The sequence below is a fragment of the Linderina pennispora genome (genome assembly GCF_002104995.1).
Source record: "Linderina pennispora strain ATCC 12442 chromosome Unknown DL89scaffold_30, whole genome shotgun sequence".
Lineage (NCBI taxonomy): Eukaryota > Fungi > Kickxellomycota > Kickxellomycetes > Kickxellales > Kickxellaceae > Linderina > Linderina pennispora.
This window is the reverse complement of record NW_024468278.1, coordinates 13,849-31,604: the sequence shown is the minus strand read 5'-3', so window position 1 is coordinate 31,604 and position 17,756 is coordinate 13,849. Positions and strand designations below refer to the sequence as shown.

The 17,756-nt window shown below is 51.9% G+C and overlaps 8 protein-coding genes across 8 annotated transcripts; 4 read left to right on the top strand and 4 right to left on the bottom strand.

The window, feature by feature from the left end:
• Positions 1 to 19: 19 nt before the first annotated feature.
• On the bottom strand, positions 20 to 853 carry DL89DRAFT_227708 (uncharacterized protein; the record flags this gene model as incomplete). The annotated part of the gene is made up of 1 exon (XM_040884866.1): positions 20 to 853. One exon carries the CDS (start codon positions 851 to 853, stop codon positions 20 to 22), a length of 834 nt encoding a protein of 277 aa, XP_040739627.1.
• Positions 854 to 1,283: 430 nt separating this feature from the next.
• DL89DRAFT_270960 (uncharacterized protein) lies at positions 1,284 to 2,010 on the top strand. The gene has a single exon (XM_040888856.1). The coding sequence runs from the start codon at positions 1,440 to 1,442 to the stop codon at positions 1,791 to 1,793; it is 354 nt and encodes a 117-aa protein (XP_040739626.1). The 5' UTR covers positions 1,284 to 1,439; the 3' UTR covers positions 1,794 to 2,010.
• A 748-nt stretch (positions 2,011 to 2,758) lies between these two features.
• Positions 2,759 to 4,719, bottom strand: DL89DRAFT_325687 (uncharacterized protein; the record flags this gene model as incomplete). Its single annotated transcript, XM_040891533.1, has 1 exon — positions 2,759 to 4,719. The coding sequence occupies one exon, from the start codon at positions 4,717 to 4,719 to the stop codon at positions 2,920 to 2,922; it is 1,800 nt and encodes a 599-aa protein (XP_040739625.1). The 3' UTR covers positions 2,759 to 2,919.
• A 968-nt stretch (positions 4,720 to 5,687) lies between these two features.
• On the top strand, positions 5,688 to 7,261 carry DL89DRAFT_270958 (uncharacterized protein). Its single transcript, XM_040888855.1, has one exon. The coding sequence runs from the start codon at positions 5,791 to 5,793 to the stop codon at positions 7,150 to 7,152; it is 1,362 nt and encodes a 453-aa protein (XP_040739624.1). The 5' UTR covers positions 5,688 to 5,790; the 3' UTR covers positions 7,153 to 7,261.
• Positions 7,262 to 8,300: 1,039 nt separating this feature from the next.
• Positions 8,301 to 9,410, top strand: DL89DRAFT_270957 (S-adenosyl-L-methionine-dependent methyltransferase). Its single transcript, XM_040888854.1, has one exon. The coding sequence runs from the start codon at positions 8,338 to 8,340 to the stop codon at positions 9,118 to 9,120; it is 783 nt and encodes a 260-aa protein (XP_040739623.1). The 5' UTR covers positions 8,301 to 8,337; the 3' UTR covers positions 9,121 to 9,410.
• Positions 9,411 to 9,559: 149 nt separating this feature from the next.
• On the top strand, positions 9,560 to 10,844 carry DL89DRAFT_114668 (uncharacterized protein). Its single transcript, XM_040883152.1, has one exon. It carries the CDS (start codon positions 9,766 to 9,768, stop codon positions 10,798 to 10,800), a length of 1,035 nt encoding a protein of 344 aa, XP_040739622.1. The 5' UTR covers positions 9,560 to 9,765; the 3' UTR covers positions 10,801 to 10,844.
• A 1,785-nt stretch (positions 10,845 to 12,629) lies between these two features.
• On the bottom strand, positions 12,630 to 13,112 carry DL89DRAFT_270955 (uncharacterized protein). Its single transcript, XM_040888853.1, has one exon. It carries the CDS (start codon positions 13,048 to 13,050, stop codon positions 12,700 to 12,702), a length of 351 nt encoding a protein of 116 aa, XP_040739621.1. The 5' UTR covers positions 13,051 to 13,112; the 3' UTR covers positions 12,630 to 12,699.
• Positions 13,113 to 14,547: 1,435 nt separating this feature from the next.
• DL89DRAFT_270954 (uncharacterized protein) lies at positions 14,548 to 17,598 on the bottom strand. Its single transcript, XM_040888852.1, has one exon. The coding sequence runs from the start codon at positions 17,561 to 17,563 to the stop codon at positions 14,594 to 14,596; it is 2,970 nt and encodes a 989-aa protein (XP_040739620.1). The 5' UTR covers positions 17,564 to 17,598; the 3' UTR covers positions 14,548 to 14,593.
• Between the last annotated feature and the right edge of the window lie 158 nt (positions 17,599 to 17,756).

Below are 17,756 nucleotides of genomic sequence, written 5' to 3'. Positions count from 1 at the left end.
TCCCGTTTTTTTTTTTACTTTACTGTCGCCTGGCTGCGCTTTGGATCACACTCTCGTTGGATCTGGGCATGCATGGCACCAGGCTGCTGGTCTTCAGCTGGTACGCTCGGTACAACGGGTACTTGCTGGCGCTGATTGCCTCTGTCAAGCGTACCGACATCAGTGTCAGCCCTATCAGCCCACACGCCCCGCCGCAGTACAATCCACTCACGGGTGCCCCAGTCGCTGCCAGCGCAAATGCTGCCAGTGCTACCCACAGTATCTGCTCGCAGAACACATTCGGGTGCCGCGCATACTTGTACAGTCCTGAGTGCACAAACCCGGCCCGCACCTCTGCGCTGTTCGCACCACTGAGCTTCCTCTGCTGGAAGGCATACTGCTGCCCGTCTGCAGCAATCTCCACCACCAGTGCCAAGCACATAACTCCCGCCAGCCCATACTCCGCCATCGACCACTCTTTCTCCACTTCGCTGTCCTGCAGGAGCCGAAGTGGCAACGCAATTCCATACAAGAGCGCGTGCTGACACAGAGCAATAAACACAAAGTTGAATACCTCCCATCCAACTGCATACAGACAGCCCAGGGTTTTGTGGAGCTGTCCGCGCACATGCGCCCACCGGTGGTCCTCAAAGCCCACCGAGAACCCACCGCGCCGCCAGAAGTTGCGTGTATGATGCACAGTCCACACGAAAACTACAGTCTGCACAAATACCGCCTTGCTGGAAACCTGCAGGTAGCCGTCCGAAAGGTAGTGCTCGTGAGTCCACAGAATCCCGTAGATGGTTGGCATCAGCGCCCAGAGCCGGTCGACTGTCGAAAAGTTGCGCTCTCCGCGCTGCTGTACCCACGTCATCGCATAGCTGCCGAAGATCACGCCCCAGAAAAACAAACGCACTGTCTCGGACTCGCCTGGCGGCTGCGTCTGAACGAATTCCACCACTGCTGAGGTCATTTTGGAAGAGTGTGTATACGACTGTAAGAGTTTGCTGCTAGAATACCAATAAAACGCTTAGTGACTGAGAAGAAGCAATAGCCACTTCAAAGGCACAATTAAAGCCAGCCTTTGGCCATGCTGCACACACAAGGACTAGGGGGAAGCCAATGCGGGCTGTGCTGGGACGCGATTTGCTCGATAGTTGCTGCTAACCTGCTGACTTGTCATTGAGTGCAGTGCCACTGACACACTGCCCTCTTGCCAATGCTAATACGCCAAGAGCGGAGGCTTCGATGCCTGGATATAATTCACTCCATGTAGCCCATACAATGATGCCACAACTCCCACTGACATGTCCGCCCACCCCAGAAGACAAAGTACATTCGCTGCATTAGCACTGCATACCCTCACCCCCCTATATAACCCGATTACCACACTGATTCCATAGATACATTCATTGGATCGCCTCACTCCGTCGACAACATACCATAATCGCATTCCCCAAATGCACGTACTCTCTGCGCGCTCTTTCACCCTAGCCTCACTCGGCCTGGCCATCTGTGCTGCTGCTGTACCAGCGAACTGGCCAACCCTGACCAGTGCTCTTTCCCGAGCTGACCAGATGTGGAGTACCGCCGAAGCCCAACTCTCCGACCAGCTCATATCTCTCAGTTCAGCCGATACCCATCTCAGCTCCCAGTTCAACTCGGCCCAGGCAGCGTTTAATTCGCAGATTAACGTGCAGATTGGCTCGCAGATCAGTGACTACCAGAGCGCTGTCTCCTCGATTTCCAGCTACCTAGACTCGCTCTGCAACTCCAAGACACCCTCATGGTTCTGCTTTGGTACTGGCCCTTGAGCAGAACTAGCTCCTTCTCAGTAGCCTAAGTCTCCTCATTATCGGATAAATTCCAGCCTAGACTCAACAACCTATCCGCCTTTTGTGATTCTCATTTCTGGTTGTTCGGAGTAGCTACCGAATGCGACGATTCATTCAGCGGCAGCTTGGCATCCTAGTTGATTAATCATCATTTGCATTTTGGCGTTTGCTCGCTGCTTTAAATACACTTTTATTTGTCGCCAGTAGCGTAGACTGCATACAGCAAGTTATTCTGCAACAAATGCGGCCAATTTCTGACATTGGGTCCATATAACCGAATACCCAATCTGCCTCAAATCGCACACGCATTCCTCAACATGATACGCGGTTGTTTCTATATACCCAATCCTCGATTTATAAGGAAGCTCCTTCAATTAACATACTTTACCTGCCATTGTGTAAACTGCATCCTCCTCTTCACTATGCAGTACTCATTCGGTTTTATATTCCTGTTTATCGCCTTTGCCTCTGCATCACCATCAAACTGGTCAACTCTGACTCTGATTCTTCCGCTATCAGAACCAGCTACACTCTGGAGCAACATGCAATCACAAGCATATTCGCAAGTTTCTGCTGGCTTGGACTCTCAACTAAACCCACAGTTCTCTGTAGTGTACGGGCACGTGATGCTAGCCACGAGGGAACAAGCACACCCCCAGAACGCGCAGATAAAAGGCCGTATGCGACAGAGATACAGATTGTTTCCACAGGTTTATTCTTTTACTCAAAATATAAACACGTCATCTCTTCTCAATTCGGCCCATACATAGGGATACACTTGACTTATTCCAACATGCTGTGTAGCGCCCCAGAATACGCGTGGATATTCAATGGCATGGACTTTTAACACCATCTATATTTCTTCAGGGTATCCTCAGTGGCAACTATCAGCGTTATTGAAAGATATGAAGCGTGAAATCGATATTCTGCTTAACAAATAGCTAGTATAGACAGGCTTTATTTTATAAAAACATCCACTTGCAAGGTAGACTACAAACGGCTCAATGCGCTTAGTAAGAATGTAAAGGATTGGAGTTAGATGCAAAGAGACACAAAACAAACGACGGAAATCATCTATTTCCGCTTTTAGACAGCATTTTCACTTTTAGACACGGGCAGCAGCAGTTCCAGAGGTCGGAGTAGGGGCAGCTGGTGCAGTAGGGGCAGGGGCAGGAGCAGCAGCCGCAGCTCCACTGTTGTATCCATTGTTGTATCCACCGCTAGCATATCCACCAGGTGCTGGTGCCGTCACTGTGTTAGTCACCGTCGAGGTGGCAGTCACGGTGGTTGCAGGACCGGTCACAGTAATCGCAGGAGCGGTCACAGTGGTCGCAGGAGCAGTCACGGTGGTCGCAGGAGCAGTCACGGTGGTTGCAGGAGCAGTAACTGTATCGGTCACGGTGCCTGCAGGAGCGGTCACAGTGGTCGCAGGAGCAGTCACAGTAACCGCAGGAGCAGTCACGGTGGTCGCAGGAGCTGTCACGGTGGTCGCAGGACCGGTCACAGTAATTGCAGGAGCGGTCACGGTGGTTGCAGGAGCGGTCACGGTGGTCGCAGGAGCGGTCACGGTGGTCGCAGGAGCAGTCACGGTGGTTGCAGGAGCAGTAACTGTATCGGTCACGGTGCCTGCAGGAGCGGTCACGGTGGTTGCAGGAGCGGTCACGGTGGTTGCAGGAGCGGTCACGGTGGTTGCAGGAGCGGTCACGGTGGTTGCAGGAGCGGTCACGGTGGTTGCAGGAGCGGTCACGGTGGTTGCAGGAGCGGTCACGGTGGTTGCAGGAGCGGTCACGGTGGTCGCAGGACCGGTCACAGTAATCGCAGGAGCTGTCACGGTGGTCGCAGGACCGGTCACGGTGGTTGCAGGAGCGGTCACAGTAATCGCAGGAGCTGTCACGGTGGTTGCAGGAGCTGTCACGGTGGTTGCAGGACCGGTCACAGTAATTGCAGGAGCGGTCACGGTGGTTGCAGGAGCGGTCACGGTGGTTGCAGGACCGGTCACGGTGGTTGCAGGACCGGTCACGGTGGTTGCAGGAGCGGTCACGGTGGTCGCAGGAGCGGTCACGGTGGTTGCAGGAGCGGTCACGGTGGTTGCAGGAGCGGTCACAGTAATCGCAGGAGCTGTCACGGTGGTTGCAGGAGCTGTCACGGTGGTCGCAGGACCGGTCACAGTAATTGCAGGAGCGGTCACGGTGGTTGCAGGAGCGGTCACGGTGGTTGCAGGAGCGGTCACGGTGGTCGCAGGAGCAGTTACTGTCACTGTCGAGGTGACCGGGGGCACGACACCCGATGACCCGTACGACCCATACGACCCGTTCGACGCGTACCCGCCAGGGACAGGTGCCGATGTGGGTGCAGCAGCAGCTGATGTAGGTGCAGCAGCAGCCGAGGTCGGTGCAGCAGCAGCTGAGGTCGGTGAAGCAGCAGCTGAGGTTGGTGCAGCAGCAGCTGAGGTTGGTGAAGCAGCAGCTGAGGTTGGTGAAGCAGCAGCTGAGGTCGGTGAAGCAGCAGCTGAGGTTGGTGCAGCAGCAGCTGAGGTTGGTGAAGCAGCAGCTGAGGTTGGTGAAGCAGCAGCTGAGGTCGGTGAAGCAGCAGCTGAGGTTGGTGCAGCAGCAGCTGAGGTTGGTGCAGCAGCAGCTGAGGTTGGTGCAGCAGCAGCTGAGGTCGGTGAAGCAGCAGCCGATGTAGGTGCAGCAGCAGCCGAGGTTGGTGAAGCAGCAGCCGAGGTTGGTGCAGCAGCAGTTGATGTGGGCGCAGCAGGAGCTGAGGAAGAGGCAACGGCGCTCGATACGTAGCTCGATCCGTAGCTCGATCCGTAGTTAGCAAAATGGACGCCCTTGAAGGCTGGCGAGGCAAAGGTGCCAATCGAGAGGGCAAGAACAGCAAGGGCGGCGATGTTGATCTGCATATTGTCGTTTGATTATCCGAGTATGCTAGTACTGAGTGAAACTAGATGGGTCTGTGTCTAAAAGAATCTATGAAGTCTACGTTCTGCAGCGAGATATTGCCTATTGAAGCTATTTTTGCAAATGCCTGAAGATACTTGAGGATACAGATTTTACTCTGCGTGCTTTTCGTCTGCTCTCGCTCTTTTATACTGAATTTGGTGGTGATGGTCTGCAATGCACTGTGGCAGTCCTGCCACTAGGGAAAGGGGAATTTTTAATGTATGCAGTGCCACATGGTCCATTGCATTTTGGTTGTGTGGGTGAGTATAGCTACCAACGAATTGACCCCCCTTCTTTTTCAAAGGAGGATAAGCCCTCTCAGTATCTATGTTTCATTCCTGCAAAAAGCGCAATGGTGACCATTACTTCCCCCACCTGTATGACCGGCGCCAGCTCAGCCCCAGTCACACAGGCAACCATACTGGCCGCATATAATTGGCACACATTGAGTCGCAGTACATCCAAAAGGAGCACTCTGAAAATATGGAGCATGGCGAATACAGGCGCAACCCATTCTCTCACTGACACCATCCAGGTGGTTAATCTTTATGCGACACGTGGGGGGTCCAGATTGTACAATAAGCCGTGTGTGCCGAGCTCCATATGGCTGCCCCGATTTTTAACTTCCCCTGCTGACCCACCTGCGACACGTCCTAGCCCCACGCGCTGAAAAACACCTGTATTATCCGGAGCATTATATCTACGGGTGCTAGATCCACCTGCCTGTTTCAGTCATGGATGGGTATGCTACAAATCGCATTCTAGGCCAGATCATCCAGCGCTTCCTCGGCCAAGTGCGCCTAGCTTCACTCTACAAAATACACCCATGTTTCCCAGAAACAGAGCGCTTGCTTGCGTGTTGTAGAAAGAGGTGTATAAAAAGCAACCCCGTCGCAAGCATCAGTACCCTCAGCATTCTTTCAGGCATCTCTACTGATATACACTCAAAAAAAGCATACTTGCACCCTCGCATACCTCCTCTCCTTCACATCAGTTCCCCTATCACTTCACCCCTTCGGTTATTGTTACCAATGCTAGTCAAGTTCGGATTTGTTGCTGCTCTGGCACTTGGTGTGTTGGCCAAGCAGGCACCTACCGACAGCAGTGCTGCTGTTGTTGAAATGGTTGAGCCCGGAAAGGCTGGCATGCCAGAGTCGCGGATTCGCGTAGCACTCGATGACGAAAACGAGGACCTCTTCAAGAAGCACCGCAAGAAGAAGAACTCTGGTGGCGGTGGTGGTGGCTACTCATCGGCTCCGCCAAGCGGTGGCTACTCATCGGCCCCGCCAAGTGGTGGTTACTCGTCGGCCCCTCCAAGCGGTGGCTACTCATCGGCTCCTCCAAGCGGTGGCTACTCGTCGGCCCCTCCAAGCGGTGGCTACTCATCGGCCCCGCCAAGCGGTGGTTACTCATCGGCTCCGCCAAGTGGTGGTTACTCGTCGGCCCCTCCAAGCGGTGGCTACTCGTCAGGCCCATCATCTCCCCCTCCTCCTTCAGCGTATGGCTCCTCTCAGGGTCCGGCTCCGGCTCCAGCTCCGGCTCCAGCTCCGGCTCCAGCCCCAGCCCCAGCCCCTGCCTATGGTTCTTCTGCTCCCTCTCCTAGCGGTTATACAGCTTCTGCCCCTGCCCCTGCCCCTGCTCCTGCTCCTGCTCCGGCTCCGGCTCCGGCCCAGGCTCCTTCGTACGGTGCTCCTGCTCCAGCGTCATACGGTGCCCCAGCCCAAGCCCCTGCTCCGGCTCCGGCTCCGGCTCCGGCCCAGGCTCCTTCATACGGTGCTCCTGCTCCAGCGTCATATGGCGCCCCAGCCCAAGCACCTGCTCCGGCTCCGGCTCCGGCTCAGGCTCAGGCTCCTTCGTACGGGGCTCCTGCTCAAGCGTCATATGGCGCCCCAGCCCATGCCCCTGCTCAGGCTCCGGCCCAGGCTCCTTCGTACGGTGCTCCTGCTCCAGCGTCATACGGTGCCCCAGCCCAAGCCCATGCACCTGCACCTGCACCTGCGCCGGCTCAGGTTCCTTCGTACGGTGCTCCCGCTCCAGCGTCATATGGCGCCCCAGCCCAAGCCCCTGCTCAGGGTCCGGCTCCGGCTCCGGGTCAGGCTCCTTCGTATGGTGCTCCTGCTCCTGCTCCTGCTCCTGCTCCTGCTCCTGCTCCTGCTCCTGCTCCAGCGTCGTACGGCGCCCCAGCCCAAGCACCTGCTCAGGGTCAGGCTCCGGCTCCGGCTCAGTCATATGGCGCTCCGGCTCCGGCGTCATATGGTGCTCCAGCTCCAGCTCCAGCTCCTGCCCCTGCTCCAGCTCCAGCTCCAGCTCAATCATACGGTGCTCCTCCTCCGGCTCAGTCGTACGGTGCTCCGAGTGCTAACGATGGTTCGGGTAGCTACGGCAGAAAGTAGGTCAAATAGTACATTCTCAATGGCTATTGATCATATTGATTCCTACTCAACATTACTTCACTATCATATCCTTTACAAATATGAACACTTTATATTCTGCACTAGTTCCCTCAAGTGTTACAATATACATTCTGTTGTGACCCATCGAATCGAGATGCTGAACACCCCTTGATATTATCCAGCAAGAAAACTACATGCTTCCATGTGGTGTGTCCCTACATTAAGAAGCACGAGGGCTTTAGGGTGTTTATCAGCCAGCTTCCTCATCAGCTACTCAATATATCATATTGTATAAAGGAAAGTATACTCTTCATGAGTGTGCCTTGGTGCCATGACTCTCGTGCTATTTGCATTATCTGATAATCACTAGGCTCACACACATAAACTTAAGTCATAATGTCTATCACTCTTGTGTAGACATTGACATGAGAACAGCTGGATTATTGCAGGCGTATAAACATGCCACATATTTTTATCTGCAGGAAAAGATGCTGCCAGTTTGGTTCTTCTGTGTAGGATGTATGTTGTAGTAGTTGTCACTGGACACTTCGTGTTAATTATGTTTCTGCTGTGTAGCTTAGCGACTATTTGTGCTATTACCTTTTAATTCTGGTTGCGTCGATAGCCTCACATTTTATCCATTATGATGGAGAGGATAGCTTATTAAACATGAGATTCCTAGCGTTATGTTTCCATAACTTAGGCTATCAATATTCTGGATTGACACAAGTCCAATACTGACGAGTACAATGGACCAAATTACTACTGGAATGCATGATGAATGCCGGTGCGGTGATAGACATCGCAGAATTCCTGAGCAACGAAGGCATTTGCTCAATGAATCTATTTACAGTCTGCTACATGTAAACGAGTTGTAGCAACAGCCGAACCGCCTGCGAGTCGGCTCAGCCTTGATCCTTCAGTTCTTAACCCAAGCTGGCGGATGTAGGCATTTCTCCAGATAACCCCCCACACAACTGTTCATAGAGCGGACACTTTGCATTGCTAATACATCGCCCATGTGTATGGGCAACATCTAGAACATCAGCAGCCGTGGTGCAATTAATGTCCCATATGGCTCCAGCTTAATGGCACTGGATACACACTCCACATACTGGTTTATGTGAGCGTCCTATTAAGCACATTCAGTACTTCTACTTATCTACCCTTAGAACCATTGGCTCAATGATGTCTAGGCTCTGGCAACCGAAGAGCCTGATCCGAGCATTGCACTCATCATGCACTCGACACACACTGCACCCATTCCTAGAGACTGCCTCGTCCGGATCGGTTGCACACGCCATTACATATTCGCAGCAAATTTCGGAACAAGAGCCAGAGCCATTTCGGCTGGTGCGTGAGCAGGCGATCAGCTTTGATGCACACGAAGCGCGCAAGATGATCTCGCCATTGCAAGGCTCATTTATGGCGCAAATGGTCAGGGCAGCACGAGCGGAGAATGTCCTTGAGCTCGGATGCTATTTGGGGTACTCAGCACTGTGGCTGGCACATGGACTCGGCAATGACAAGGGCCATGTGTGGACTTGTGAGCGAGATATGCGAGTAGCTGACCATGCTGCGAAGCACGTAGCACAGGCTGGCCTTTTGCAGAGAATAAGTGTGGTTCCAGAGCCGGCCGACAAGGTCCTGCGAGACTGGGATCTGGCTGACAGGCGGCTGCTGGACTTTATTTTTATCGACGCCAACAAGTCTGGATACAGGGGTTATTATGACCTAATTATGGACCGGGGGTTGCTGAGTCAAGGTGGGCTGATCGTCGTTGATAACGTGCTGTTTCATGGCCAAGTCCCTCAAGTCGCGCTTGGCAAGCAAATGGCCGATGAGGGCAAAGGGTTGCGTATTGCCAAGAAGCTCCTTGACTTTAACCAGCATGTCGCACAGGATTCACGTACAGTCCAAACTCTGCTGCCTGTATTTGATGGGCTCTTGCTTGTGCGCCGAGCCTAAATGCATGCTTTAGACTTTGAAATTAATGCATCCTGTGAAACTTGTCGGACCGGACAGACTGGTACAAAACCATCGCGCACTCAGCGGAGTACGAAAACAATTGGTGTTGCTGTTTTTGAGCTGTGCGGGAAACCAGAACCGGCGGGATCTGCAGCTTTTTTTTTTGCGCCTTCTCTACCTTTTTATGCAGCTTGGCCCTGGCAAACGAGGCTGCTATCTATTGCCCAGCACACAAGCCTTGGCGAATCCAGCATAGACCATTGCCACTGCCCTTTCCCTGGCCACGGTCTCCTGGAGTAAATAGATTCGAAAAGCAGTGGTTGCGTCTCTGCAAAGAGGGGTGCAAGCGACTTTCGACAAAGCGGCTCCTTTTATTTAGAAAATAGCAGTTGCTTTAATTATCTGCCGCTGAGCGAAGAAAGAGAAAAAAAGCCTCAATGGAATGCGAATCGTGCAGATTGCTGCATCGAGCTCGTTCGCTAGGCCCAAACATTCAAAACCTGGGCAGATCCACAGCCGGGCCACAGCCGCCTCTTTGCCTCTGCAATTTTTCGTACTCGTTTCTTTATTTTTTTTTTTTCATTTCCCCCTTCCTCCCTCACACACAGCCTCCCTCACACTCATTATCTACATCTCTTTTCTCGTATGCAAGACCCGGCGTCAAAGATCCCACTGCCACGCGGCTCGGTGTTTGATCGAGTCAAATGGATTGAGAAAACACACGGGGCGAGTAATCCGCTGGCGGACCAGATCAATGGCGGCAGCAGAGGCAAGGTAAAGCTGCCACGGGCTTCGCGTGTGTCGGAGCGGGCTGTGCAGATTAACGAAACAAACGAGCGTATTAAGGAGCAAGAATCGCGCATCCCAAAGCTGTCAGAAATCAGCGTGCTGGCAGGGAAGCCGGCTGCCAAGCTGGCGGTGCAGCCATCGCCAGTAATTAGTGAGGCCAGCACCATTGAGGTTCCTCCAGCAGTGGATACCTCAGCGGTCATATCAGGAGCAGTTCTGGAGCAAGGGGCATTCTCAGCGCCAGTCATGAACAGTAGCCTTGTGCATTCGCGTAGCCAGAGCAATGCATCGTCGACAACACCGGTGATGCCCATAGAGAGCAATGCTAGCCCAGGGGTTGAATCTGCTGACGAAAATCAGCAGCTGCCAGCATGTGGGCCGCCGGTGAGCCTCCAGCGCATGACGATTGTCGACGATAGCGAGGATGACAATGAACTTAGCCGCCTGCAGCCAACGCAGGTCATGGCACGTGGTGGTGCTGACGATAAGCACCCGCAGCGTGCAGCGACTCTGCCGCGGTCCTTCACAGGGTCGTCGTCATCGGCAGGACGGCCAAGCCTTGGGGGAGTGCGTGGCAGAGCAATCAACACTAGCAGGCGGTACCATAAGGCGCCAATCGCTGCCTCGCAGGACGAGGCTCGCCCATTGTCGTCGTCAAAAAGCATGTCTAGCCTGCATCACCAGTCCGAGCCCATTGGCGACTATCATGAGCACGAGCGGCCATCGCTTTTGCTGCGTCTCAACGAGATCAGTGCCCAGCGGCCAACAAAAACCGACCTTGTCAGTAACCGCTCGTCGCCGCGCTTTGTTAAGCGCTCTCAATTTTACAGCACCACCGAGCTAAGCACCACTACCACCAGCATGCACCGTCCTACACGGCGGTTCAAGTGAAATAATACATCACCCCTCCTCATCTCGCTACTTTAGTGGAAAGGAATGTGCACTGGCATGGAGTTCCCTCTGTGCTGTGTGTGTATGTGCTGTGTTTAGTTGTCTCAGCTATGTGCTTTTGATCGGGCTTTGAGGCAGGAAGCATTCATTGGACTACCACAAATCACTATAGTAAACCGCTTTATCTATGACGCGGTGAACTGGTTCAGCCCTTTAACGAGAGCAGCTGTTGGTGCCACCGTCTGTTGGTCACACTCTTTTACAAGCACATCTAGCGCTTTCTTCGATATCACTAGCATGCTAGCTTTATATCTCCCTAGTATGTGGCATTCCACCCGATCATCCAAGACGACCGATATGCTTCCATTCTAGAGCCCATGCTATAGAGTATTCTATTCCTGCGGAAAGCAAGATACAAAGGGCCATCGTTGCCATCTTCTTCAAGTGTGAGATTAGACTGGGTTCCAATCCAGCTCCAAACTTAAAGCTCCCTTTCCTAAAGTAGGCAGAACTCAACATCTTCAAGGGTGTAGTTGCGCATAGTGAACTTGATCTTCGGTAGAACAGCAATTCTTACCACAGCTAGTACACCTATTCCGGGATATTATTTAGCCAGAACACGAGTGATGAAGAACACTCAGTGTCTATATAAGGGAATTCGGGATAGTGTAGACAGGATATGTAGCGAGAACCCCATGCTGTAGTCACCCTGTGTTCTGATTTGCTGGTTTCCTTCAATACCAAATCTGCTTGTAGAAAGATCCATTTTGGTATTGGCAACTGTGCTTTTATATCAGACGATCCACCTAAGCGAGATAGATAACATATGCATTAGTTGACAATGCAAAAGGCTCTCGAGACTTTGTCGTTTGTGTGTCCAATATTTTATTTCTTTTGACAACACAGTTGGAAAGTATGACTGCAAGAACACCATTGGCCATTAATAATACTTGCCAACTTATTCCTCTTCATAGTACCATTTACATCAAGATTTATTGCTCACTTTTGCAAGCAGTACATGTTCAGGTGGCAGAAATTTGATTCTACATTGGACCACGGCTGTCCAGCAAAGGCGTAATTTAATAATAATATTCGAAACAAACCGCTCATGACAACATAAGTGTCTTGCAAAACTCTTCCTATATTGAGCCAAACATTGCTAATATATTTATTAAACACCCGTCAGTGACATGATAAGCAAACTGCACAATATCCTTGCTATAATGGTGCTCAGTGCAGGTATCTGTAGCGAGTAGAGTAGCATTGTGGCCTGACTGCAAGGTAGCATACTCTATTTGCTCATACAAACAGGTACCATAGTGACTCACAACAGGCCACAAGGAACTCATGCCCGACTATTGCCCACTGGCCAGCACTATGGACTTCGAACTCGATCCCACTCTTCAATATAGAATAGGCTGCTTTATGCTGTTGCATTTTCAAGTGTAAATATGACCATTTTGGATGTGACCCTTGAATTCTATGTAAAGGCTTGCTAGTAGGAACGAGTGCAAATGTGATAAATATAAATTAAATTGTAAACTTTCTGGATGAATGACATAATACTTATAAGAAACAGTACAGGCATGTGCACCGTTTAATTATATGCACATGGGGGCTTATGCTTTTATTATTCCAGCCAATACCATAGGCTTGGAAACCAAAATTAGTGCTCCCGAATGTTGGATGGACAGCACTGTCAAGGAATGTTCCATTTACAATAAAGAATTGCCATTCACCAAGGGTCTAATCACCACATTCTCTCTTGCTCAAGGTAGAAATCTCAATGGGTTTGCACACATTTCCATGGAGTTTGGTTTAGAATGTCGCTCAGAATGGACAGGTGACTTTAATATGAAATTGCACGGTGTATTCTATATAATGAAACCACAAGAAAAGCTACTCGGGTTCTGTTCTGACTTTATACTTGCGGATAAATTTGTTTACAAACTTGTCAAGCGACTCTTTTTCCAAGCTATCATAGCTGTTGCACCAGGTCTTTCCCCACAGCCTTTCGACAACACCATCGCCAATCATGATTGTGCTGCCGCTCTCTGGCTTCATGCAGTAGCGGTGCTTCTGGGCAACAAGAACAAGGTACCAAGGGGTATTCTCGTCGGCAATTGTGAATTCGAGGTCAGTGATAGTCTGCTCGTCGAGATATTTCCATTTCAGACCTTGACCGTGACCAAGTACAAAGTAATAAGCCCTTAGAAAAGTGTAGTTGTGGATAGAAAGATTTATCTTCATTGCTATGCTATGTATAAGAGGTACAGAAAAGCGGAAAATCTAGTGTTACACGGAGGCTTTAGTGGGCTTTTTGGTTGGCATGTATGTGATTTGTTTTTTCCGCAACATGTCGCTGATATGGCAGGCCACACGGTTATGGCCATTGCCACTGATTTCTACTGGCAGATGGCTTAGAACTCAATTCCAGGCAGTGTACTACTCAGCTATGGTTGCTGATCTGAAGCAGACAATTGGATGGATCCGAACACATGACTGCAAGTCAAACAAGTAGTTGTGAGGTGCAGCTGAGGTGTGCTGAGAATTCTAACTCACAAGGAACCATAGCCCGTTGCACTGTATTCGGCTATATGGATACCTGGTCATCCAGGCTAGCGTGAGGATCGCCGCAGTAAACAAGCAATGCCAGAATATTGGGTGGCTCAGTTTGCACCTTTTCCTATCCACTTGCAGGAAATTGCATGCTCATGCTGAGTACATTGTAGTCCTAGAAAAAGAGGCAGAAACGCGTCATAGAGTCACAAATCTCTCTAGAGCTTAGCCATGAGCAGGGATTCGAAAATACGCTTGCCATTTGACTCAATGCAAGCACTTTTATTCGGCACATGGTCTACTAATATCTATCCCCTAGCAGCAGCGCTTAAATGGGTGGCTGTGGACAGTTTGGTTACATTGCTTAGAAGAAGGATTTATATTTCAGTCCACACATACTGGCAGCCATTGGACAGGCGTGGTCTGGCATAAGACCCCTACTATGTATATCTGGTGGCTGGTGATGCGGAATACCGCGCATATACCTTGGGCTGCCATCAGGCATAGTCCACAGCCAAGCGTCATTGCAGATGGTAATCTGGAAGAAGCCGTGGCAGGAGACCAGGGGCTAGCACAACATGGTTAAAGTTAGTAGGTGAGCGGTCAATAGCGTGGTCGCAGTACAAGCTAGCTGGTATTGCATCTGTGCTCATCAGACCCCTCTGGATGTATGAAGCAACAGCAAAGGCTTCGGTGGCTACATAAAATGTAACATATGGGGATGTCGTGTGTTGTCCGGCAGAGTAGTAGATAGGGTGGATGGTGGACTAAACATAGCTATGTGGCCAGACCACCAAATAAAGAAGAGCTGGAAAGGGGAGTTGAGGCAATAAATAGGAAGCAGAGAATGAAAGAGGCAGGTTGGAAAAGCAAATAGGGATTATAATGGTTGGGGGTGTTAACCTTGGGAATGGGACGAGTGTTTACGAGCGTGTATGTGAGCAAAATAAAAGGTGAAACAAGATTGACTGAAGGAAAAGGGGAGGATCCGGTCGACCTGAGGTCTGATTTTATGTGGTTTGGTTGTTGGCATGGTGACGTTGGAGTGGATCAGCACTCCAATGTCAACAGGGGGTGCAGTATAGGTATAGCGTTGCCCTGCTTCCATTTCTGACAACTTGGTCTGAATATCAAGTGCCAGTTTGGCATGTTGACTAAGTGCTATAGTTGAGGGCTATGTATTGTGCAGTCTTGTTTTTGTTTTGTAATGGAGCAAAAACAGCAATAACTGGCACTACAGGAGCTGCGGAATAGATAGCATACGCTCACGCATTCCTTCGGCGACATCCTCAACTGCAACACTGGCATTATGCCTGACGATGTCGTCCTCATCTCCTTGCTCGATGCGCCTCAGCAAGCGATATGCAGTGCGCAGTGTATCTGCATCGACGCTTTGGCCGCGAACAAGCTCCACCAAAAACACAACAGCAGCACGGCGGACCTCGACAGACCCCAATGCCAGGATATCACCAAGGCAGTGGATGATTTCATGCAGCGAGCTCAGCAGTGCCAGTGGGTAAGTTTGTGCGATTGCCGCAAGGATGGAGATGGCAGACTGTGCGATCACACCGTCTTCACGCACCGATTCTAGTAATGGTGGTAGGAGGATCTTGGAGTACTCGGCCAGCATCTCACCTGCCCGCAGTACAGTCTGCAGGAGAGCCTCACCAACGCGCAGGCGCTCGTCGACAGTTCCCCGGCGGTACATTTCAGCGAGGCGCGGAATAAAGCGCTCGGCGTGGACGTCGGCCAGAGCGGCTAGACCCTTGATGGCATTGAAGTAAATGAAGCTATCGTCATTGCGCAGCATCTCGACAAAGATATCCACAGCCGTACTGAGCCTGGTGGCATCGGCCAGAGCAGGTGATTTTGCTAGCACCATATTACGCAGCTCAACAACGCCGTGTGCTTGGATGGGGATCATAGCGTCGTTGATATCGCGCAGTGCACTGTTGAACCGCAAAATCTCCGAGCCAGTCTCCGAGTCATGATGCGGCTCAGTCGTTGAGTGGCCACTGATTGCCATGACCATGGCAACCTGCAGCTTGACTTCGCCAGCCAGTCGAGCTACCACAGGAAGGGACTGTGAGGAGCTCAGGAGTGTGAGCTGGGACTGGATTCTGCGCAACAACTTCAGCGACGGGTTGTCCCATTGCGGCTCTTCACCAAGCAAAATCTGACCTAGTAGCATTAACGCGAGAATGGCCGTTTCGGTTTCGCCCACGCGACCCTCAACTTCTTCGCTGACATCGTCGAGAGATTGCTCAGGCGACTTGCCGCCTACACTCAGCGACTTGACAAGCTCCTCAATCGATACTTGCCGCTGTTCTCCAGCCGTCGACGGCTGCTGCTGATTCTCTCTTATGCTGTCGCAGGCCCTGGCCAGTGTGCTGTGGACAAAAGCCAGTACCTGCGCGCGCTGGGTCAGGACAGCAGGGCCGAATTTTTCGACCATCTCCAAGGTGGTTTGCGAGAGGAGCCACCACTTGACAGTTAGGTCTTCAGTGGGCATGCCACTGCGCAGTATCTCCAGCATCGCCTCCTGCTCGCGCAGCAGCGTGATGAAGAGGTCGCCGAGAAACTGCTTCAGATCAGATGCCATGAGCACATCAATGAGGGCCTCAATTGGCAAGTGGTCCTGCCGGCTGCCATTGCGAACCAGAAGCACCTTGCCAGTAGTGGAGGCTTTTGCGAAAACAGGCCAACAGCAATCGTGGCTGCGCACATTCTGGATCAGACGCAGAATCAATGCTGTGGCAGCTGGCTGTGGCAGCTGTGTGAGCGTACTGACCAATGTGGTTTTGGCGCGCGTATTTTGCGTGTCCTGCGCAAACATGTAAAAGAGAGGCAGGAACACCGGGCAAACGAGCTCGGCCAGTAGCCTTTCTGACGGCATTTTCTGCGTAAATAGATGCAACCACGCTAGGCTAGTTTCCAGCTCTAATGGAGAGCTAACGATCTGGTCGCCCTGATCATTACTGATCTCCTGTATCAGCGGCTTCTTGCTGATACCTTGGCCAAGCGCACGCTGCACCAGATCGTCATTTGCATGTTCTGGCTGCGTCTCACTGTTAGCTGGCAAGTCCGACGTAGGCTCAAACCATTGCTGCAGCGGTAGGCACACATGGGGGACAACCAGCGTGCGGAACGCATCGGGGTGTTTCTCAGCACATTGACTAAGCGCATAGGCAGCGGTAGAAGATACTCGACTCTGCCTTGCTTTCGCATCCAGAGCCATTCTGATCGCCTCCTGCGCGTCGTTCTCTACCTCGCTCATGTCCGCAGTCTGAGGGTCGGCCAACTGCATAACCTGGGGCACAACTTTCTCCAAATACACCTTGGCGTCCATTCCCTTTGGCGGCGTCAAAAGTAGATTGGAGATTTTGTGCATTTTCTCTGTCGTCAGTTCGCCGTCGCTGACCATGTAATCCAGAGTAACCTGAACGCCGCCTGTGCGCAGCAGCACGCGGCTCAGGAACCGTCCGCACATAATGCAGAACCATTTGATCTGCCCCTGCTTGCTTTGCACTGCTGCATTGAGTAGAACCGTCAGCGACTCAATCAGCAGGTACGGCTCGGATTTGTCAAAGAGCCGCGAAAACATCTTCTTCAGTTCCACCCGTCGCTCTCCGTCCACCATTGTCCCGGGGCGTACTGGCTTGTACGCGCATTGCATCAGTCCCGCCAGCAGATCCGCCAAGTACCGGTTTGCCAGAATCGCACCCACGTCGGTCAGGCCCATGCACTGGTCGATGATCCTGACCAGCCGCTCCAGCCACTCCTCCAACCCCATGCTCTCTGTTGGCGGCCAGACAGTACCTGCCTGCTGCATCTCCTTCAGCACGCCAGCTGTCCCATTGCTAATGCGCTGGCTCACCGCCACACCTATCCCTGGATCAAACCGCGGCGCTATCTCAAAGTACATCAATAAATCTATCGCCTGTGCCACCACCTTGCGGTCACGCAGACCAAGCGGGTCTACCTCGCCCGGCACATTATTGCCTGCTATCTGCGTCTGCAGTGTCTCCAGGCTACGCAGGATCTGGTGTGTCGGGAGCGGCTTTATTTCTATTAGCGCGTCGGATGTCACCCCGCTTTTGCTCAGCTTCTGCATCGCCGCCTTGATCGTGCTCATGGCTTCGGAAACCTCCTTTGCTAGCTGTTGCAGCGCTGGGAATTCGCTGGAAACAGGACCAGTCGACATTTTTGTTGCAGCAATTTTCCTATCGTAGTCTTGTGAAAAGCAAACTAAAACACTGAGCACTGTCTTCGTGAAAAAAAAAACCCCCCTATCAACCTGACAAATACGCAGCTCCAGCTGCCAAAACCTCGAGGTGATCTGATGATTCCTGATCTGGCTGTAAAAGCACTCGTCCTTGCCTTCTCGATCGCAGATA